The 22,880-nt window shown below is 40.9% G+C and overlaps 3 protein-coding genes across 3 annotated transcripts in view; 1 reads left to right on the top strand and 2 right to left on the bottom strand.

The window, feature by feature from the left end:
* LOC129172447 (kinesin-like protein KIF26B) overlaps positions 1-1,481 on the bottom strand; it is a 38,002-nt gene extending 36,521 nt beyond the window's left edge. Inside the window, exons 1-2 of the mRNA XM_054762171.1 lie at positions 1,233-1,481; positions 732-1,046 (exon numbers count right to left, since the gene is read on the bottom strand). Of these exons, the coding sequence (XP_054618146.1) occupies positions 732-1,046; positions 1,233-1,292 (375 nt within the window). The 5' untranslated portion in view covers positions 1,293-1,481. The remainder of the gene's footprint in view (positions 1-731; positions 1,047-1,232) is intronic.
* Positions 1,482-3,584: 2,103 nt separating this feature from the next.
* hnrnpub (heterogeneous nuclear ribonucleoprotein Ub) lies at positions 3,585-15,284 on the top strand. The gene is made up of 14 exons (XM_054762324.1): positions 3,585-4,155; positions 5,165-5,279; positions 6,701-6,780; positions 8,347-8,486; positions 9,713-9,812; positions 9,947-10,059; positions 10,570-10,833; positions 10,926-11,042; positions 11,761-11,889; positions 11,979-12,147; positions 12,214-12,504; positions 12,573-12,823; positions 12,896-13,030; positions 13,860-15,284. The coding sequence occupies exons 1-14, from the start codon at positions 3,717-3,719 to the stop codon at positions 13,908-13,910; spliced, it is 2,394 nt and encodes a 797-aa protein (XP_054618299.1). The 5' UTR covers positions 3,585-3,716; the 3' UTR covers positions 13,911-15,284.
* Positions 15,285-16,877: 1,593 nt separating this feature from the next.
* Positions 16,878-19,254, bottom strand: lft1 (lefty1). Its single transcript, XM_054762187.1, has 4 exons — positions 18,987-19,254; positions 18,642-18,888; positions 18,320-18,559; positions 16,878-17,479 (listed from the first exon to the last, which is right to left on the bottom strand). Exons 1-4 carry the CDS (start codon positions 19,252-19,254, stop codon positions 17,155-17,157), a joined length of 1,080 nt encoding a protein of 359 aa, XP_054618162.1. The 3' UTR covers positions 16,878-17,154.
* Positions 19,255-22,880: the final 3,626 nt, after the last annotated feature.

The raw sequence follows: 22,880 nt of genomic DNA, 5'->3' as shown, positions 1-22,880 counted from the left end.
CATGTGTGTACTGTGTTTTGCAGTTTTTACACAGTAGTGATGCAACAGCAAAATGAATGTGTATGAATAAACCTATACTTCTTATAGTTACCGTGTATATTTCTTACTTTGCCTGAGGTGTACCCGGCGGCTCAGGCGGTGTGTGTATGTGTGTGTGAGTGCGTGTGCATAATGAATCAGGTCAACAATTTGTCGTTATAAAAATGACAAATGATGATTAATATTGTCAACTACAGCCACAAGATATTTAATGATATAAAATTCTCATGTTAATGTCACTAAAGTCCTTTTTTGATTGAATGAGTTGAGGAAGAACAACACAGGAAGTACAACACATCCCCAAAATTAGGGGATAGGACAATAAAAGAGCCCCTTAGAGAGATATACAGTACAGCGGTATTGCACTTATTGTATATTATTATTTATTTATTGTGTTTATATTATTATTTATGATCATAAAATATGATTTCTATTATTATATGTACACTTTAATTTGCGATCATTTGCAATTACAATATTTTACAGTGTTTTTCAACACGGCTCCATCTGCTGGATATGCTGGAGAACTGCCCCGATGTGAAATTGCCAGGGAACTATGACAAATATTTGCATTTAAGTGTGTTCTTAACATAATAGGCGCTACAACAACATGCTGAAACATCACAAATGGGTTATCAAACGCATCATGAGGACATGTACATGTGGATCCCATGAAGATAATGTATACAAACCTTGCAGGAGAAATGATGATGCACAGACAGGCTGAGAGCTTGTTTCTTCAGAGCCACAAGAGTGGCCGAGCATCTTTCACAGCATGCATCTTTCCTCCCGGACCTTCCGAGTCCGGGATTAGTGTTTCTGTGCAGAGTTCCACCAAAGGACATGATTCGTTCCCCCACGGAACCAGGGAGAGACTTGTAGGACGGGACGGCGTCTGCTCTTTGGTGGTACATGCTCCTGAACCCCCCTGCACCCTCGGGTGTGGGGCGCTCTTTCGGATTGTCTTTAATAGTTGCACAAACTCTTGAGGATTCACAGTGATGTTCCTGACAATAAAACAGTCATTAGAAGGATGCATGAAGGCTCTTGCAGTGGAAAATGCATCAACCGACGTTGCAACCACACCCAAATGTTTTTTAATCAAACCGTGAAACAATCTTATCCCTTTAAACCATGCAGCATTTTGTTTAAAGTTAACAAAAACATATTTTTTAAAAAGAAATATGACTTACGCAACGTTTTCCCCTGACCGAGGTTGCAAATGTTTCACCTCCTCCTGTCAGAGATGACATGACAACTTGTTAATATTTAAAAAGACATCCGAACAAAGGATGGTTGCACTTTGGTGTGATTTTGCCAAAGCTCCGTTGATAAAAAGCAGAAATATCCATCCCATGGCGGGTTTAGATGAAGAAGATGGAGTAAAAGAGTAAGGAGACACTGTCTGAGGTGGCTGGATGACAGTGCTGGGGACGGAATGAGCGCCGGTGTTGTAACGCTCGTCATCATACACCTTCACTTAGCAGGGCATCCTCAAGGGGGCGCCAAAGTCTTCAGACACTTAAACTTCAGCATCACGATGACTCTTTGCATTGGGACACTGGTTCTCCAAACTGGGTGCTAGTATCCTGTCAACATATGCATGATAAAATAAGGGAAATTCTGATCTTCCAGAAGAATTTCAAATAATTCGTAACAACAACATTAAGGAAAGTTTAGAAATTAATATGTATTTGCATTTACTGTAAGAACTACAGACGAAGACATGCGGCAACGTGCAAACGCTCCAAACACAGAAACGACAGACAGACACGCAATAAAACAAATGCAGCTTGAAAATACTTCATTTTTATACTTAATGCTGCAATCACTGAAGAGTCAGAAACAAATACAAATGAAACGTGCTGCAAATGCCAAAAACCCACACAAACTACCAAAACACATGCATGACAGAAATGATGCAAGTTCATGGAACAAACCAGAAGCCAGACACCAGAGGCACCAGACCTGAGGGAGATGGTTTATAATTTTATTTGAACATGCAAACAAGTTACTATGAAATACATCACATAATTCAATTCACAGTTCCACATGTCCAAAAGGAGTAGGAAGAAGCAAAGCTTATTTAATCCTACCCCCCATCCGTTCCACATCTGCTGCAGTACATTTATTCACTTCCTGTATTCCATATGTGATTTGTTTTAATACATAGAAGAGGACAGGAATAACACGCTCCTGTCCTGTGGAACATGACAGCCGTTTCATCCGTGACTTTTTTTATTAGCTCTTATGTGCTTTCCCCAGAACAAAAGGCAGTATCATCCTCAAATAATACCAACTTCAAGTCTTTCGCCACTTTACAGATGTCATTGATATACAAGATGAACAGGTTTGGTCGCAGTATTGACCCCTGGGGTACTCCACATGTAATATTTAAACTTGCAGACGTGCATTCTCCTAGCTTTACATATTGCTTCCTGTTAGCTGGGTAGATTTGAACCCAATTCAAAACAAATCATCTGATTCTCTACCTTTCTAAGTTTGCAGTTAGGATGTTGTGATTAATTGCATTGAAGGCTTTTGTGAGGTCCGTAAATACTGCAGCTGCACGCTTTCTGTGGTCTATAGCGTTAGTAATTTCCTCCGTAATTTCAATCACTGCCACAGAGGTTGAAATGTTAGCTCTGTATCCGTACTGAGTATCTGCAAGTAATTCATTCTTGTTAATAAATTTGTCCAACTTGTTATGGAATAGCTTCTCGATAATTTCAGAACATTGCAGTAATAAGGAAACTGGTCGGTAATTTGTAAATTGATGTTTGTCTCCATAAAAAAAAATTGAACTACTTTAGTTATTTTCATTTTGTTAGGAAATGTTCTATTCTGAAATGATAAGTAACTAACGTATGTCCGCGATTTTATGATCTCATTGATAACCCTTTTTATTGTTTCCATTTCGATTCCATGAGAATCAGTTGATGTTTTTGCTTTACAATTATTAAGAATATCAATGATTTCCTTTTTTGTTACATCAGTGAGAAACATGGAATTAGGATTCCCATCTATGGTTTCATTCCCTTCCTCCATTGTCCAGAATTTTGGAATTTCTTCTTCCAATTTTGGTCCAATATTTACAAAGTAGTTGTTGAACTTTTCAACTACCTCATTCATATCATCATTATTGGTGTTTCCAATCATAAAATAATGAAGGTAGTCTGCTTTCTTGGTGCTGTCTTTCTTTAAAGACATGAAAGAAAGTTGGCAGAAATATTTCTTTATATTGTTGAATATTACATCTTAAGTCTTTAAAGACGGATAGATCTGGAGTTTTTTTAAATGCCGTAATAAACATATGTATTGTTCATATTTCCACAATGTCATTCAAAACATATTATTGATATTTTAATTTGTATATATAATGTTCCTTTATTGCAGCTAATAAAGGACATTGTATCGTGCAGATGTACCTAAAAAAGTTAAGTTTATCCCATTTATCAATCCAATGTTATTGTTTAAATGTTCTCTGTACGATGGTGGCAGCAAAATGAAGTTGCGCAGCTCCGCAGTCATTACGGTAGTGACGTCACTGCACTCCCCGACTACTTGATCCTTCAGCGGTACCATTTGGCGCAGTTTCCTGCTACATCCGCAGAACAAAGGCTGTTCAGTTATTTATTTCTTCATTTCACACATTTCTCCACATAAAACAATACACGATGAGTTCCATCAACGTGAAAAAACTGAAAGTCAACGAGCTGAAGGACGAGCTGAAAAAGCGCAATCTCTCCGACAAGGGGCTTAAGGCCGACCTGATGGACCGCCTGCAGGCCGCCTTGGACGAGGAGGCCGCCGCCGGTGACTCGCTCGAACAGGAGGCTACGGAGGACGAAGGCTTTGAGCAGGCCGCCGACCAAGAATGCATGGGGGAAGAGGAAGAGGGTGAGGGTCCGGTGGAAGAAAGCATGGAGGCGAACGACGTGGAAGCGGAGGGCGAACAGAACGACGGCGACGACGACGACGACGTCGTTGCAGAAGATGAGGAGATGGGCGACGGGGAAGACGACGACGAAATGGACCCGATGCTCAAGCCCGACGTTGACGACATGGAGAAAATAGATGCGGACGACGGTGAGCCGGAGGAGCAGGCTGCTGAGGGTGAGTCGCTTGAATTGGTGTTGAATTTTTTTTAATAGAAATGAAAGCCTTACGACACAGCGGCCATGTTGAAAACGGCGGCGTGACCCCCGATAGGCTAGCGTTAGCTTCACGTACGCAAACACATCAAAGCGTTCACGTTTAACTCCAATCTCAACCTTGTTTTGTTGTTACTTTATATCGTTGCCCTCTCGTTGGTGATAGAAAAAGCTTATATTTTAGTAGTTATCGGCCGGTAATTCGCGGTGAATATTATGTTCCTAGCTTGCTAGCTAGCAGGGTTGCTTCATTTTCTTTGTCTGGAACCGCCCTGGGTAGCCCGTTAGCCGGTTGGTTAGCGCGGTGGTTTGTGCTGTGGGGAATGCGATTTTGGCGCCTTTTAATGTTACGTTTTCAACGAATATGTTTAGACATTAGCGCGAGCAGCTCCGCATTGGTATACATCTAGTTAGGCATAGCTCGTTCGCGAAAATCGATGGCCCCGGTATATAAAATAATTAATATAAATCATTTAACATGGCCCGGAACTGCTGGTGTAGGTAACATAAATCTGTGTGGAATAATAGTCGTTTAGTCACTTGACTAAATAAACCTCAAATAAAGAGCTTTCGTCCGCCATTTTGATTTTGCATTTGTAGGGAACGGGGTGCATGGTGCATTAGCCCTATACAATATAGTACAGTGCACACATCCCACACTAACAACATTTAAGCCCTTTGTAGGCTGATTGTTCTCATTTCAACGCTCAAAACATGTTTCCCCAGCCCCTGTGGCCACTGTTCATAAATGTAAATGTGGACCAGCTTGCATTGTAATTACTACCTGGTCATTGCAATTGTCTTACTTATTTGCACTGTGTATGATGAGGTGTTTCCACTTCTTTAGCTAAATGGTCGACTCTCTGTAAACTGATCTATAACGGGCTTTGTGGGACAGAAGACCCCACTGCCAGTCCGACCTCTCTCTCAAAAGGAGCACCTCATTCTATATCTTTGTTCTATTTTCAAAGGGGATGCGGACAAAGACACGAATGCTGATCAGAAGAATAAGAAGGGTGTTAAGAGACGCCGGGAGGAACATGGAAGGGGCTACTTTGAATTTATTGAAGAGAGCAAATACAGCTGGTAAGGATGGGACAGAGCAAAATGGCCTTCAGCATCCCTGAAGTGCCATCCATGTATTGGCTTTAAGTGCCAATGCACATATATACCTTGCTAAAGGACAATCCTTTGCATAAATAACCACTTTGTCATGTTTTGGGGGTTATCCCTGACTGCTCAAAGAACCTTACCATTTATCTTGTTACAATGCCCATTCATACTGTTTTTAATTGCAATTCTGTAGCAGAAGTGCATCTGTAAAGTCAATTTTTTTACATCTGTTCCTCATGACACTTAATGTTTTGGTAAGCCAGTTGTGTCCTCAAGGTGATTCAAGGCTGCCCTCCAAAGAACCCAGAGGGATGTAGCAGATGTTCATTGAATGGAGGGGGCGGGGCTTGGCTGGCTGGGAGTTCATAGTTGAGAATGGTGGGAGGGGGGGTCCAACTGCTGCAGGGTAGCACCTAAGGACGCTGCAAAAATGCTTTAGGAAAAAAAAACGTCCACCGAGGAACTCGCTCTTGACCGTCCCATCGTTTGCCTCGCAATGATCACCACCCCCACCGTTTTGTATGATGTCAAGATGCTGTTTCTGTCATGGATCATGTGTGTGTATGTGTGTGTATGTCATGGTGCAAGTGTGCAAGGTGTGTTTTAAAAGTTTTGATTTTTTCCCCTCCATTTCCCCCTGTGCTGGTGACATCATGCATGGTGCGCCTGTGAGCAGTGTTCTCATTGCGTTCAATGTCGTTCAAACCTATTTTACATCATAGGAGTCAGCACAACTTCCAATTATTATAGTAGTGTAGTGATTGCATCAGACATGTTAACATTGGCCCTTATGAGTGACACCAAGTATGTGACCCACTGGCTGTGTATTATAATAATACTGAGCTCAGTTTTCCAGTGCCCCCATACATTCCCCCTACACACTCTACTGGTTTTACCCAGGGATGCCTCATCTTTTTAAGGAAAATAATTCCAAATGGACATGGTTCTTTAAACCCTCCTGTGATTTAGGGGCCTGATCTTGTGCTACAGATTGGGTAAGTTACTGTAGCCTGCATTTCTCCACATTCTTATTTTTATTCAGTTACTGTGACAACTTGTACTACATTTTGTCAAGTCACGTGTTAAAGAATGCAACACAAAAAATGGAAATTAACTTAATATTTTGTTGAGTAAGATTAAGACACAACCATGACACTATAAAGTTACATTTAAGGCTTGTAGAGGAGCTGTTTTCTTTATCTCTTACATGTAATGTCATTGGATGCTGCAAGGTAAGTGTATCCCAAATGCCACAACATGCACCTGGAGGCTCATTGAATGTTTATTTTATAATGTTGAGTTTTCCCCACTTCTTTTCAGCAAGTGGTACCCCTGCAGCTCAAATGACCTTCATCATCTAATTGACTGTATGCGGCCTCTCTTTTTTTTCCCAGGGCGTCATTTAAATCTCCCGTGCCGCCTTTGGAGGAAGAAGATGAAGAGTTTGATGAAACTAAAGTCTGCCTGGACAACTGTGAGTCCCATCTAATGTGAAAAATGTCTACACCTTGACCTTTTTTCTTAATGTTTTTTTTTTTTGGGGATCAAATTAGTGTGATAGATGACTAATGAAAGAGTCCTCACTACTAGATTAGAAGCTGCAGTATTGCTGTGGAAGAGAATACAGTCAGGAAATCATTATTTTCTTAGACAAAATTTGACAACTGTTTTGCAGTGTTTGTCATACATTCGTTGTCCAAATGAATGCCACAAATGGATTACGGTATGCGCTACCTGTTCTTTCTCACTCACACACAACGAACCTGATCTGCCAGAGGACAAGACAGGGCAGGAGGGATCAGCAATTCCAACTTAGCGACTTTGTTGCTATATTTAGAGAGTAATCGGTTGCACCTAGATACTCGGTTTCAATGAAATGACTTGCGACAAAGTATGCATGCCGAGGAAAACGGCGCACTACGGTTGTCAAAGTAATTACATGTATACATTTCATAATGTAAGATCAGGTTTCCGCCACGTGTAATTGATCATGCCGGTGCGCCACTACAAAATAAAAGCTGGCACACCTTTTTTAAAGGGGGGGGGGGGGGTGTTTTGTTTTTTTAAACTTCAACACAATTAAATCTTATATTGTATGAATGGATATACATGCTTATTATTTACGCACATATTGACCACAATTTAACGATTTCAAATATAAAAATGTTTCACTGCGCTGTATTTTGATAAGCATTCAGTCTGTCTTGCTGCCCTTGCACATGTGTGACCAGATACACGCACGTCTTCAATCGACTTTCACTTTTCTTATCGGTAGAATGAACAATAGCTCGTAAAATGTGTAGTCAATTGATGACAGCTTCTCACGTGCTAAGCCTATCTCACGTTTCAATCTCATTCCACTTTCTGGCATCTTTGTTTACATGCCTGGCTGGCAGCATCTAGCTAGCTTGGAGCTACAAGTGGCTATTACTTTAATGGGATACATCGATCATCATCACAACTCACTTCACAATCATACAATCATGCTCTCTTGTTATCGTTATAATACTTGTTTAATGCTAGTATTAAAAACCTAGTTGTGTGTCGAAGTTGTGCAACAGAAACAAGTAGTGTACAGCTTCAGCAGTGACGCTATCACAGGGGCCTCCGACAAGTAGCTTGTATGCTAGCAGAAGCTAACCAGCTGATGTTGAGTATTTCAACACAGAATATTTGCTTCACCTCTTAGTATTTTATAAGTGTTCTATTCAAACATGACACCTGTGTTTCATGACAATGAGCACACTGAGTGGAGATGTGCTTTGTAAATAAAGTGCCATTTAAATGTTGCCAGTGCTCTCAGCAACTGCCATTAAATTAACAGTTTTGCAATGTTCTGGGTTCATGTTCTGCTAGTTGAAAAAAGTTAGTTAAGTCAAAGAAATTGCTATTTGTCATTTAAAAAAATAAAATTTGCAGACACACCGGTGGCAGTCCGCCCTCCCATGCAGCCCACCACCACAGCTTCAAAAACTCGTAGAGGAAACTCTGAAGATGTATTTGCTGTGATGCAGATGTTAATGTGTGTGTTGCTTTTTAGACAACTGCGACCTGCACTTTAAGGTGTCACGAGACCGCTACAGCGCCTCATCACTCACAATGGAGAGTTTTGCTTACCTCTGGTCCGGCGGCAAGGCCACATATGGAGTAAACAAAGGCAAAGCTTGCTTTGAAATGAAGGTACGGAGACATTTGCTTTAGAAACTTGGGCCAGCTACCAGTTTCAAGGTCACAAAAAAGTCACAATCCGAAAACCACTAAAATTTTCTGTCATACTGTTTCTGCGGTATGAGAGAAAGGGGAGGTTCAATGGGCCACTTCCTGGATATACTTTGTCACATCCTGTGTTACTCCTCACAGTCAGAACTGGGCTTCAATGAGTTAACACCACGTTGTGTGTTGCCAAAAGCAGGGCAACTTAATGTCGCCACATACTGTAGGTAGCACCGATGTTATCTGCCTTGTTGGCATACGTAGAGCCATGCCGGTGTAATGATGACACGTGTGCCCTCAGAGTTCTGCATCCCGTAGTGTGTGGATTTCGACTGGCTTTGCAGCTGTCAAACTAATATGTAAGCACATAACGCTAAGTACTTTTTTGACATTGTTTACGTGAATATCCTAACGTAGTAAGTCGTCAATATCATTGTCGAGGAGGGCACACGCTGTGCTGTTACAGTTGTCGCTCGACATATTACTCACTTTGGGAGGCGCCAGATGTGGAGATGTGATTCAGAACGAGTCAGTAGTCAATAAGTGGTATATAAACTGTTTACTCACCACTGAACAACAAGCGACAACCGCTTAACGTCTCAGTTGCTACAACCACACGACCTGGAAATGGAAGTGAAACTTAGGGAATGTCTTAACTATATTGAGGGTCACCACACAAGTAAATTAATCAAAACTCAGCAAATACACAATCCAACAGCTACACAACGCTCTGGTGGACAAGTTGTGACCTGCGTTTTCACCACGCTATGAAATAATAATGTAACATTTCAAGTTGTTGGTTTTTTTTTTATTATTAATGTGACCTTTTTGAGTCAATTAGTGATTGCGTTTAGTTGCATTGTATTATATGGTATATTTATGGTGGTGTGACTTGAGTTGCACAATTAGCCGCAGTAGACTGCATTAAGAACTGCATTTTATTTTATTTCAAAATCTGTTATTTATTATTTTAAACACACGTTTCACTTCTGACATGTGATATTATATTTAAAAAAAATCTCTTTTTCGATTCTTTTCGCTAAAGACATTTCAAAGTAACACATTTTAGAGCTGTAATTATAATATCGTGAAACTGTGATATTTTTGCCCCATGCCCACTGCAGCCATTCTCATATTGCAGTCCAGAGTAAGTAGAAACTTTAATCAATTGCTACATATGGTTTGCCTGACAGATCACAGAAAAGATTCCAGTGAAGCACATTTCCAGTAAGAACATGGAAATCCATGATGTGCATGTTGGCTGGTCTCTGTCTGCTGCGTCACTGCTGCTCGGTGGGTTTCTTGACACTTCTTTAAGACGGCACTGCATTTGTGTAAATACTGTGTCTTAAGTGTCGTGTATGTTGCACCTTGGTTGCCCTTGTTGATGATACGGTATATGACATACTCTACCCATCAATATTTAGGTGAAGGCATCCATTCCTACGCATACTCTGGGAAGGCAAAGAAGACCACAAACTCTGTGACAGAGGACTTTGGTGAAACATTTGATGAGAATGATGTCATCTGCTGCCTTGCTGTAAGTCATGTGCTTTATGGTAATTTAGTGCTGTAATCAAAAGAGAACCTTTGCCAAATATCTACAGTATGTACCATAAGTTGATTTATTTGTGGCGTACCGCCATGAATAAATTTGGACCGCCACAGATTTGGTGCGACCTGTTCACCCTCGCTTACAGACACACAATTGTGGGACTGTCTGGGTAGCTTGTCATCACAACTCCGTACATTAGCATTGTAAACTCTGCTTATTAACACACTTCAGACGCACATACCCACAGCTGACTTGGTAGCGCATTGTAACGCATCTGTTCATCAATATAGTTAATGTTCTTTTCTGAGGGACACACAAACTAGTGCTACAGATAAATTACAATCCTCTGACAAACACTACTGTATTTTCATTAATGATAGATTTCTGAGGTGCTAGTAACAGTTTTCATTTCGGAAGTGAGGTTAGAATTGATGGACATGTCTTTGATAACCTTGACCTAAGCGCTGAGCCATCTCTGGTTTTGGCTTTCTGTAGGACTTTGAAGGGGAGGAAGTGGTTCTGTCATTCTCGAAGAACGGCGGGGAGCCAGCAGAAGCCTTCCGTGTGAGCAAAGACGACCTGAACGGCCAGGCTCTTTTCCCCCATGTCATGTGCCACAACTGCGCTGTGGAGTTTAATTTTGGCCAGATGGAGACCCCGTACTTTCCCCCACCCCCGGGGTATGATTTCCTGCAGGAGATTCCTGTCGATGAGCGTTTGCGTGGACCACAGGGCCCGCAGACCAAGGCGGACTGTGAGGTAGGCTGGGAAATATGAGTATACTGTGTATACAGTACAGTCCAATTAGTGTACATACATGTAAACGTCTTTTCTCTAATTGTGTTGTGTAGATCATAGTGATGGTTGGTCTGCCAGGGTCAGGCAAGACTACGTGGGTGAAGAAGCACGTCCAGGAGAATCCTGGCAAATACTACATCCTGGGCAGTGACACGATCGCAGAAAAGATGGTTAGTTGTGGTACAAAGTGGCAAGGCTTTCCTGATAATTTGACTAATCTTCTCGTGCAGTCACACTAGGCCTGGGGGGGGGGGTTCTCCTCCACTTTTGTGAGGAAATAATAAGTTTGTGGCTTCTTACTTTGTCCTTCTTCCCCACTCAGTTTGAAACTCTTTGTTTAGAAGAAATAAATTTAAGGCTAGCTGGCTAGCGGCCATCTAGAGTCCCTGTAGCATAGTAGTACGGTGTAAAAAATAAATCATAGCAGTATAAAGGTGACTATAGGGTTGTTGTTTCATGTCTACAGTGTTCTAATGTTTAAAAAGTGTATTTAGACAGTCATAAACAGGTTTTCTATGCTGTAACTATGAAAACATTCCATTTAACATTGAATCCTATAACGTGGAAATTGATTTACTGCATTCAGATCTGGAACCAATTAACCGCTATAAACGAGGGCTGACTCTATACAGTACATTTTGGCATTATCTGCTCACTCGCACACATTCACATTATGGGGTGAATGAAAGGGTTGTCATTAAAAACTCAGACCAGTAAATAGTGTCATAACGCTGCATTCTTGTTAACAGCACAAGATGGCAGACGGTGCATCATTAACCTGTGTCCACCTGTTGTCCTTCCTAAAACAGAATAAGTCTTGGAATGAGATTTTTGTGAAAAACTGATTTCCGGAATATTAATGCTGATGTCTGTAATCCTGTCATACAGATGAACAACCTGAATCGCCAATCTAAAGAATTCACAAAGCTGACTGCCATTTCTCAGCGTGCACCACTTTTCTTGGGAAGGTTCATTGAGATTGCTGCCCGCAAAAAAAGAAATTACATCCTGGATCATGTAAGTTTTATTATTTTTTAATTTTTTTGCAAAAACGTGACTTTTGTAATGGATGGGGGAAAGAATGAACTGTTTTATCGTCTCTCCAGACGAACTTGTCTGCCGCAGGACAGAAAAGGAAGATGTGCTTTTTTGCGGGCTTCCAGCGCAAAGCAGTGGTGGTGGTCCCCTCCGATGATGACTATAAAGAGAGAGTCCAAAAGAAAGTTGAAAGTGACGGCAAAGAAGTTCCTGAACATGCGCTTCTCAAAATGAAAGGTGAAATAAGTAACCAGTTGACCCGTCCAGAAGATGTTTCTGCAGCTAATGGTGTTCCTCTCACAGGGTTTTATTGTCTACCTGAGGAGGGAGAGAGTTTCCATGAGGTGGTTTTTGCGGAGCTGCAGAAGGATGATGCTGTCAAGGTGCTGGACCAGTACAAAGAGGAAAGCAAGTCAGCCCTGCCTGCAGAGAAGAAACCCAACCAGGGAAGCACCACACCCAAACGAGGCGGGGGAGCTCGTGGGGGTGGTAGCGGTGGCCGCGGGGGCAAGAACCAATTTGGTCGCGGCAGTGGGCCCGTTCAGAGAGGTGGAGGCCGCGGAGGCTTCCAGAACAGAGGCAACTTCAGAGGAGGTAGGAGACGTGTCTGGTAGACTGGTGAAATATCTATGTTGCTGTGCTGATGTGTTCTCTACATGCAGGACCTGGCCCTCGCGGTGGCTTCAACCGCCCCCCTCGTGGCTTCCTGCCACCCCCAGCCTTCAGAGGAGGCTACCCCAACCGCGGTAACTTCAACCGTAGCAGCGGTCCCATTCCCAGCCTCGGCGGATCCCCCAGAGGTGGACCGATGAGGGGCAACATGGGACCCAGAGGCGGGCACATGGGCAGAGGAAACATGGGCAGGGGTGGAGCCGGCATGAGTCGTGGCGGGGGTAGAGGACATCACAACCAGGTTGGTTCTTCTGGCTAGGAAATCTTCATCAACATCCATCGCATTAGCATTTAATCAGGTTTTCTTTTGCAGTTTCAGCAGAGAGGTGGTGGCCGTGGCAACTACGGCAATAAGAATGGTAATTTTGGCAACAGGAACAGCGGCAATTTCGGCAACAGGAACGGCATGGACAAAGCCCAAGCCTTCAACCAGAGCTGGCAACAAGGGGTCAGTATTTCCTCAACTACTTGTTATACAATACAAAGACAGAATGCCTATGCTTACACTTGAGTACATAAACCGTATTTCTGTTGATTATGTTTCCCCTACTATACCAATTTGTGGGCTATTCCACTGACTCTGTGGAAAACACAAAAAACATGTCATGAATACGGCTTTTTCCCATGTATCATTTGTACTGATGTAAGTCATTTTCTTATCATTGGAAGAATTTATACCGGTGTATATAAAAATGATTGCCCAACCCTGTGAAGACCCACCACAAATAGCAAAATTTAAAAAAAAAAACAAATTTAAACCCTTTACAAATGGCTTTTTTGGATATTATAAATCCTACAATATGCCTCACTGTTATTAAAACACATTTTAAATTTAGGTTTTACACAAACAATTACCAGTATACAGTATTGTACTTGCAAAACGTGCAGTTTCACATCACATCTTCCTGCTGGAAAATGTTGAGTGAACTGACTAGGAAACAGCACCCTCTGCTGGATTCATTGCATTATTTGCATCAAGTTATCAAGTTCTTCCTCGTTTTCTTGACAAAATACCTTAATAAATCTTTCTAATATACACTTTGGACATGTGATTTTGTGTATTGGGTAATTTTAGAACAGGTACGTGTGCTTGGTTTGACTTACAAGTAGAAAATGTATGAAAAAATGAAAATGAACATAAGTGACTTAAAGCAGGGGGAAAACAACCAAAAGACGTGAACAAAAGTGGGCACGACTTAATAACCATTGGAAAATGTGTGGCCCAGTTGAGACCATTTGAGAATCCCTGGTCTAAAGGATGTCTCCTTTCTCTGCAGTTCTGGAACCAGAAGCCATGGAGCCAGCAGTATCAGCCTGGATATTACTAACACTACACTTACTCTGATGGACTGCTGGCCACATTGAAAACCACTCTAGCCACGGACCATTCTTCCTTCCTCCCTCCCTTCTCCGTCTTTTCATCATACAATCCGCTTTTAAGAATCTAGAAAGACAACATGACTGACAAGCAACATGGTCAACATTCCACTCCTTGGGGAGACCAGGCGACATGAGAAGATCTAAAGACACTTGGACACAACATTTATTGTTTTCTTATGTTGTATATTTCATTTAATTTGCTGTTCACTCCTTTTTAAACCACATGCTTTTAAAAGAAAACGTTTAACATAAATAACCACACACCTTTGGCATGCCTGGCAAGCTTTGTTTCCAGGGTTGTGCATTTTTATGTGGTTTTCCTTTGGCTTTCTTATGCTGAATTGTACATATTTGTTTTGCGTAGTTAAAAAAAATAATAATGGGAAGGTATGTTAGAAGGTGATATTGTTTTGTCAATGGAGTCCACTGTCCAAGTTATAGCTGCAGATGAGTTCCTTATTAACTGTAACTTCATAGATTTGCAATAAACTCAACTTTGGCTCTTTTTTTATTTAAAAAAAAAAAAGTCTCGTTTTGATATTTGTTGGCTCATTTTTCACCAGCAAACCAAAAAGGGCTACATAGTTCACTTCAATCCACACTTTTTATATCTACCGTTATCGTTTCTGAACAGCTTTTGCTTCTTCTCTTCCTCCAAGAGATTTTAAAGCATGTAAGTACTTCATTCAACTGCCACTGTAGTGTGATGAATGTTAGTTTGCCCGCGTCCTGCTGTGTGGTCCACTATGTTTAAATGTTGAGGATTTATCTATTAGAATGCAATGCTTTGTGTTTCCACACAAATCAAATGGCTATATTTTTATTTTTGTTGCTTTATGTTTATCAGGTCCTCCTATTAAACTAACAGCGCCACAGGTTGGTTGTCTTTTGTATCTCGTACGTCCATGAAAGTTATAATGCAGTTTATGGTAATAAACATTGATGTTTATTCATCAAATTGGGATACATGGTGATTTTTTTTCGCCATGACGCACCCAACGCTGCACATGGTATTAACATTAAATGAACTTCGTACACCCCCACTCTAAACAGATATTCCTGTAACACTCAAACCCTGTAGTGGGGCAAATTGCACGCTATCTGACTGGCATGGCGGTGGTATCCTGTGACGCGCTCAACATTCATGCACGCAAAATACGACTATGACTATGACGTTAAAAAAAAGACGTAAAAATACATCACATTTCAAAAATGACCAATTAAAGCCGCAGGAAATAACCGGTAGTTTACGAATTCGCAAATAACTTTTTTGTATAATTGTGTATATATTATTGTGTGTATGCATATATAGTGTTATATATTGTATTTATGTAGGCATTTTTATATTTTGTGTTTTCATTTATTTTTGTAAAATAATTAAATTGAACTTTTTAATAATGTATGTGTATCACAATATATATATATATATATATATATATATATATATATATATATATACAGTATTTTTTTTATTCATTTAATTTTTCAAAATAGTGTTTATCTGTAATTATTTTGTTAATCATAAATAATTTGATTATGATTTTTTTATTTTAACATTTGTATTTATGTAATGTTTTTAATGTTTGCATATTATAAAATTACATATTTTTTATTTCATCTGTTTAAAAAAAAATTCCGTGCAATTATTTTTAAATCTTGAATTAATCATTAATTAGTTATGAATTAAATTAAAGGTTTTATCATGTATGTATATTATATTATTATATACAATATATTTATTTGGGTTTTGTAAACAAAAATTTATTAATTTTTCAATAATGTGTAATTTGACTATTAATTAATGTAAACTTTTTCGATGTGTGCATACTATATCATGACCTACAAAATATTTTTATTTATTTAATGTTTTTTCATTTGAATTTGTTATTTGTTTGATTAATTATGTTTTATGTTTAATGTTTTATGTTTATTTAATTACTACCTAAATAAAGTCATTTCATTAGTAAATTCTTAATTAAGAATTTAATTAAACATTGTATAATGCAAATGATACATTTAATATATCTTTGTATTTATTTGAGTTTTTTATGTAATGCTTTTATAAATATTTAATTATCAATTAGTTATAAATTAAATTAAACTTTTTGTATTGTATGTATATTGTATCATTTTTTGATTATTCTAAATAGTTTTTAATTTATTTTTAAAAATTAAAAATGTAAGTTTTTATCATGTGTGCATGTTATATTATTACATATAATCAATTTTTATTTATTGAATTTTTTTTAATCATTTTAATTTATTTTTTTTTTATACATTTGCCCCATTGCTAAATAATGTAGCCAATATATGGACGTTTGTATATATAGTATATACATTGTTTTTCAAATTGTTTTTCATTTACCATTTACCATTGTGACCTCCCACTGTTGCCCAACTGCTGGGAATCCACTTCCCTCAGACAGACGACTCACAACTCGTCTTCCAGTGTGTCTGTCCGTCAGCAGGTTATTAAGCAATGACAAGACCCCCTAGTCAGACAGCAAACACGGCATTAAGCGTGTTTGGCTCAGTCTAAGCCCGATTCCCACTTTTTACGTTTTCTTACCTGCATGTTCGTCCCCCACTGCAAATAAAGCATTACATGTCAAGGACAAGTCATTAGGACGCGACACAAGTTCCTTAAAAGTGCAAATAAAGGAGCCGGGCAGCTGTATGTACTGAAACATGCATGTGAATGTCACCATGAATGTCAATTGAGAACGTATGTGTGGTTGTTGAAGAGACTTTCTAGTGAAACAAAATAGTTTATTTTTTCCAAACATAAATTCCTTCGTATTATGTACAACATGTGAAACACAATTTACACTCATGCAAGTTCTAATTAAAAAAAAAATCATATGAAAATGTACAAAAAATATATAAGAAAGTGCTGAGAGATGAGTTGTCGTGTGTTTAAATAAGAAGTACTTTTTTATAAGCCATTAAATATACCATGAAACAATGCCGTAATACAGTAGATCCCCACCTATTTGCAGTTTTTTTGTAAATAATCCAGCAGTGGGCGCTGTCTCACAAGTCACTTGAACATTTTTTAGCAGGAGGATGCTTTCACAAGATGCGATATTGTGTCCGTATGAAAAATAGATATTTTAAGGTGTGTCCGTTACTTGTGGGTAGTCTTGGATGATGGTCGTTTACAAAGAGCGAGGATCTACTTCAGATTGAGCTTCACACGATGGAAACATTGTCCATGGTGCACGCGCACCTCTCTACGATCATATTGGGAAACTCGGCCACTTCGATCTCCGTGTAGTCCCCCTTCTTCACCAGGTACATGATGGGCAGCGGGGTGCTCTCCGACACCGTGCACCTCCTTTCCCCGTAGCCGTAGTTCCGCTTGGGTTGCCTGCAGCCTCCGGTGCACCTGAAGGCCTGGTAACCCGCCGGCTCGATGATCCAGTACTGCGTCCACGTCAGGGCGCGGAAGTCGATGAAGTACTGCTCCCTGCAACAGGCGTCTTTGTTCTGGTGGGCGTCGCAGTCGCCGCGAGAGCTGCGATGGAAAGGAAGACGGCGGGTTAGATGACCGCTGCTTGTTTTTTCACCTTGATTGGGGTATTTTAGCTACGCCCTTGTTTAGACTATCACGTAACCAAAGGGAATACTTGGATTATTTTGTTGCTACTGTTACATTGTCTTATATTGTTGTATTTAGGTATTGCTTATTTTTTTATTAAAGGCAAAATTATGTCAGCCGTACGGTATCTTGAAATATTTCAAGCAAACCTTGATATTTTCTTGTTTTATTCTCGTTTATGATAAGAGCTTTGCAATAATAGGTTTTCATAGTCAAATTAAATCAAATTGTTTGTTTTTGTACAAATCCTGAAACATTTGTGGTACAAAAAGGTATCAGTATGGTATTTACTTGGTATCGATGTTAGAAAAAGTGCAGTATCGCCCACCTCTATTGTGATTGGTCGGTTTGCCGTCCATTACGTCCTGTATTTATACAAATCGTTTTGCTGACGGCTTCTCCTCCAATTTTCGTTTCAACATATGCAATAAAAGTCACTTTTGTGACACATATGTTGTTTCATGCTCCAGTACGTTACTATTTATTGTATTACTAGCTTTATTTGTTCACCCATTAGCGGCGAAGTAAGCTAACAGGCTAACTAGTTGAACTGAACTTGACTCACTGGACGACACTGCCCCTAGCGTTTAGGCGGAGATGATACAAGTATCCTGTGCTTCCATAGTAGTAACACTTGTGTCAGATACATTTAAATGCGTAAGCGTTCGTAAACTAGTAAAATTACGCCCCCCATAGGTGGCAGGTAGCGCTAATTGTCACATTGCTCCAATATCCGGTATATCAAAAGCTCCTTACCCGTATTCTTCGAGGTTGAGTGTGTAAAGGACGAGCTCGGGCTTTCCCAAGGTGTTGTCCGTCTGCTCCTGGGTGGTAAAGCGGACACTCTTGGCCACCTCTGCCGCGTAGCTGCCAGGTCTCTCGCCCTCGATCCACACCTCCAGGTGCATGGGCGTCTTCTGCTGGGCTTTGGACCAATAGTGCACGGCCTGGGTCACATCAAAGCTCTTCCAGCCCGTCTCGTGAATGGGGATCAACCTGTGAACATTATTAATTAGATCCCTTGTGACATTTCATTATGGCTGCAGCAGGTGAGAGACCGGATGTTGTCACAACTCACCTTGAGTCTACCAGCGAGGTCCGGTTGGAGCCGTTGGGCAGCTCCTCGACCCAGTAGACGCTGACGCGGGCGTTGCTGACGGGCCGGTGGCTCTTCCTCTCCACCGCGAGTCGCTTGTTGTGCGACGCCCGCTGATAGAGCTTGAGCTCGGCCATGGTCACCTCGCTGTTGTCGGGGATCATCGCCTCCATGTCGAACACCATTCGATGCCGAGTGGTGTCAGAGTACACGTACTCGCCGGAAATATCTACAAAAATACTCGTTTTGTTAACACCAATCCAGCGTAACAGTCGTGCGTAAATTACGCACAATGCATGATGGAAGTCCAAATGACCAATTTCTTACCAGCATTGCCGGGGATTCCTCTTAGGATGCCAGCCAGGCTCGGCAAAGAGCGGCGCCTCCTGCTGTGGTGCATCTTTAGCATGGACAAGTACTTGTTTCGGATTTGAGCCGGGACGACCAAGTTCTCCAAATCCCGCTTGTGAATCTTGGGGACATCATCCAAGCCCAGTTTGTGCAGGAGCGCGTCCTTCATATCCTGGTGCGTGAACGCCTTGCTGAAACCAAAGAGGAAGAGGGTGCAGAGGACACAAGCGCGGATGAAATCCATGAGGAAGGTCTTGAAGGAGTGATGACGCACAGGGCTGGAGTGGAGTGGAGTGGACTAGGGTCCCCTGACACCTCGCTGGGGCCCCCTTTATATCTCCGCGGCCCTCCCAGTAGTTTGTGGAAGGGGGGCAGGGAGCCTTATCAGAACAAAGGTGCGACAATGCAGGAGCCATCCACAACAGGATATCTTCAAACAGCAACAATTACACTCGAGTGCCATCGGTGTAATTACTCTTGCATGCTTGGTGGCATTTCATGATAGGAGTCTGCAGGTAAAATACACACTTTTACACTCCATGTGCTGCTCTATGTGCTGTTTTGCAGCATGCATGGACATGCAACACACTTTGGGGGGGATTATTCATCATCATCATTTGTGACCGTTGTCGTGTGAATTTGTATTTGTTGGTGTGTATTTGTGACAGTTGTTCAAGTAAATTCGTAATAGTTATTCATGTGAATTTGTAGTAGCTGTTGATATGATTTCGTACGACCAATACAAATTTGTCGTAGTTGTTCATGTAGTCATTCATGTCAATTTGTACTCATTCAAGTATACGTATGTGCAGTAGGAGCTGATGTGAATTGGTGATAGTTGTTCATGTAACAGTGTAGTAGTTGTGTCCAGATGAGTCCCAGACAGACGATGTCTTGACCCTGTGACTGTTGGAGTGCAGGTTGTGTGCACACACACACACACACACACACACACACACACACACACACACACACACAACACAACACACACACAGAGAGTGTGTTGTGTACATTCCACCAGCCAATGTCAGGCAGCAGTCACACACGGATCTTATTTGTGTCTGGAGTTGCGGACCTGGTATGGTGGGCAAGTGGCTCGGGATCAGGTGTATTTGGTGCTTTTTCCAGGAGGTAACGGAAGCGCGGCGATTGGCTGGGGGGTGGCGGGGGTGTTGGGTGTGAGGATTTTTATAGGATGTTTATTCCGAACCTTGTCGGCCATTCTTGGCCCCTCTCTCCGGCAGATTAAAATTATTAGCCAAACAGACAGTTAATCCGGGGGCCCGGGTGGGGTGGGGTGGGGTGGGGTGGGAAGGGGGGTGGCGAGGGATGTGGATTGGGGCAGGCTCTTCACAGGTTGGTGATTATCTGATTCCATTGCAAGGATTTGCCTTTTTTGTCACACAAACATTACAAGAGGGCCCACAAGGCCTCCCTGTGATTGTGTATTGGCTTTGTTTGCTTGCAGATGTCAGACAGACTGGAGAAGCACACAGGAAGAACAAATGACAGATGAATGCCAGCCCTGCTGCTCCGACACAGCTCCTGCTATATATACTACACTGCATGTGCACCTTTCTATGCGCGCTATACACCGGATACACATGCTACCAGTGCAGTCCATGTATTGCATACATATTAGAGATGATCAAAATCAGTTTTCTCACCCATATCCAATTGTCCCGCACTTCATTTCCAATACCAATATCAACCCATACTGATATAGGCAGCAGCTCTTCCCTCGAACTAATAAATGAACACATAATGCGCCTTTTACTGTGGTGCCACTGCATGCATTGTACAAATAAACACAATAAATAAGACAAATACTGCAATATAAGTCATAGACAAAGTGCAGTATTTATTTTACTTTCAGCATTTTGTCTTGAATTACCACCGCTATCATGTTCTCCTACTATCAACAAGTAAGGCAGGTTAGTCTTCATAAATTCATAAGTGAGAATCCAACGAAATAACGCTGGCAACGATACCGTTTGGTAAGTTGCACACATTTCTATGTTGCACAAACATAAGAACCAAGTATGATATTCTGGACTAATTCAGTCAGTGAAACACATGATCGTTTAGGCATGCTTGATGCGAGTGTTTCCAGGAGGCGAGTGGGAACGTTGCTCCAAGAGGATGGGCATCACGAAGGGCATCCACTGTCTGGAACTGATGGCCATTTTTATAAACTTCCCTTGCCATCCATCCCCAAATGTTCTCTATGGGATTTAAATCAGGGGTACATGCAGGATGGTCCAAAAGAGTGATGTTATTCTCCATGAAGAAGTCCTTGGTCAAGTGAGCATTGTGAACTGCAGCGTTGTCCTTGGCCTCAGTCATGAGGGATGCCCGCTGCAACGTCTGCACATAAGCATCCGCCGTTTGACGACCCTGCACCACCTGAAGCTTCAGTGTTCCACTGAATGAAAAAGCACCCCAGATCATGATGGACCCCTCCTCCACTGTGCCAGGTAAAGAACATCTCAGGGTGGATCTCCCTGTCATGCGAGTAACGTTGGAAGCCATCTGGACCGTCAAGGTTACATTTTTTCTCATCAGAGAAGAAAACTTTTTTCCACCTTTCAATGTCCCATGTTTGATGCTCCCTGGCAAAGTCTGAACGGGCACCAGTGAGGGCCTTCATTTGGGTGGAAGACCACCCTGTGTTTTGATGGACGGCCAATCGGATCCTCCGGCTCAGCGCAGGTGTGATTTTTTTTTATTACTTTTTTTGTTCCATAATGCTCAGGATCATTCCAATAACGTAGAATGACTGTCTTACTGCGCCCAACCGCAGCAGCAATGGCGCGCTGCGAGAGGCCTCGCTTATACAGCTCGATAATCCGACCACGTTTCAAAAAGAGAAAGCGTCTCAGCTTTAGCCATCAGGAGGGCATGACAGTGTGAACGCCTGACAGAAAATGTACATTTTGAGCAGGTTTTGTCTTTTATAGCCTCTGGTTTTAAACTTTTGATCAACTGATAAAGAACCTATTTCATTTTTTTTGGTTAAATTACAAGCGCCAAATGTTTTTTGTCTTACTCTCCCTTCTTGCTTTTGCATATTGTAGCTCTACTTAAAACCTCATTAAGATCCAAATGTGCAAAATGCACATTCTAGCAATTTTTCAACTGGTCTTAAGATTTTGATCAGGTCTATATACTGTATATTGGATAGATTATACTATATGTATACAATATATGTTACAATATATAATATATAATATAGTCCATTTACTGTATGTATATGCTGCAATATAGTCATATACTGTATGTATATGCTGCAATATAGTCATATGTATGTACTTTATTTATATTGTCATATGTATGTACTTTATATAGTCATATACTGTACATATATGCTGCAATATAGTCATATACTGTATGTATATGCTGAAATATAGTCAGAAACTTTATGTATATGCAACAATACATACAATCGTCCATGTATTGTCTGTACAATACAGTATAGTCTATATGCTGCAATATAGTCATATACTGTACATATATGCTGCAATATAGTCACATACTGTATGTATATGCTGCAATATAGTCCATATACTGTATGTATATGCTGCAATATAGTCATATACTGTATGTATATGCTGCAATATAGTCCATATACTGTATGTATATGCTGCAATATAGTCATATACTGTATGTATATGCTGAAATATAGTCAGAAACTTTATGTATATGCAACAATACATACAATCGTCCATGTATTGTCTGTATATGCTGCAATATAGTCCATATATTGTACATATATGTTGAAATGCAGTCCATATACTGTATGTATATGCTACAATACAGAAAATAGTCTAAATAGGGAACACAGTCTGGGATTAGATTGCTGTGTGACAG

Source organism: Dunckerocampus dactyliophorus, chromosome 19 (genome assembly GCF_027744805.1).
Source record: "Dunckerocampus dactyliophorus isolate RoL2022-P2 chromosome 19, RoL_Ddac_1.1, whole genome shotgun sequence".
Taxonomy (NCBI): Eukaryota; Metazoa; Chordata; class Actinopteri; order Syngnathiformes; family Syngnathidae; genus Dunckerocampus; species Dunckerocampus dactyliophorus.
Note: the sequence above shows the minus strand (reverse complement) of the source record. Positions and strands in the feature narration are given on the sequence as shown.

Bases quoted from the DNA above. Each gene is read 5' to 3' on its own strand.
- hnrnpub (XM_054762324.1), top strand. From the start codon at position 3,717: ATGAGTTCCATCAACGTGAAAAAACTGAAAGTCAACGAGCTGAAGGAC. The intron at 9,813-9,946 runs GTGGGTTTCTTG...ATCAATATTTAG, and splicing joins TGCTGCGTCACTGCTGCTCG to GTGAAGGCATCCATTCCTAC. The intron at 12,824-12,895 runs GTTGGTTCTTCT...TTTCTTTTGCAG, and splicing joins GTAGAGGACATCACAACCAG to TTTCAGCAGAGAGGTGGTGG.
- lft1 (XM_054762187.1), bottom strand. From the start codon at position 19,254: ATGGATTTCATCCGCGCTTGTGTCCTCTGCACCCTCTTCCTCTTTGGT. The intron at 18,889-18,986 runs GTAAGAAATTGG...GTATTTTTGTAG, and splicing joins AGGAATCCCCGGCAATGCTG to ATATTTCCGGCGAGTACGTG. The intron at 18,560-18,641 runs GTGAGTTGTGAC...TAATGTTCACAG, and splicing joins ACCTCGCTGGTAGACTCAAG to GTTGATCCCCATTCACGAGA.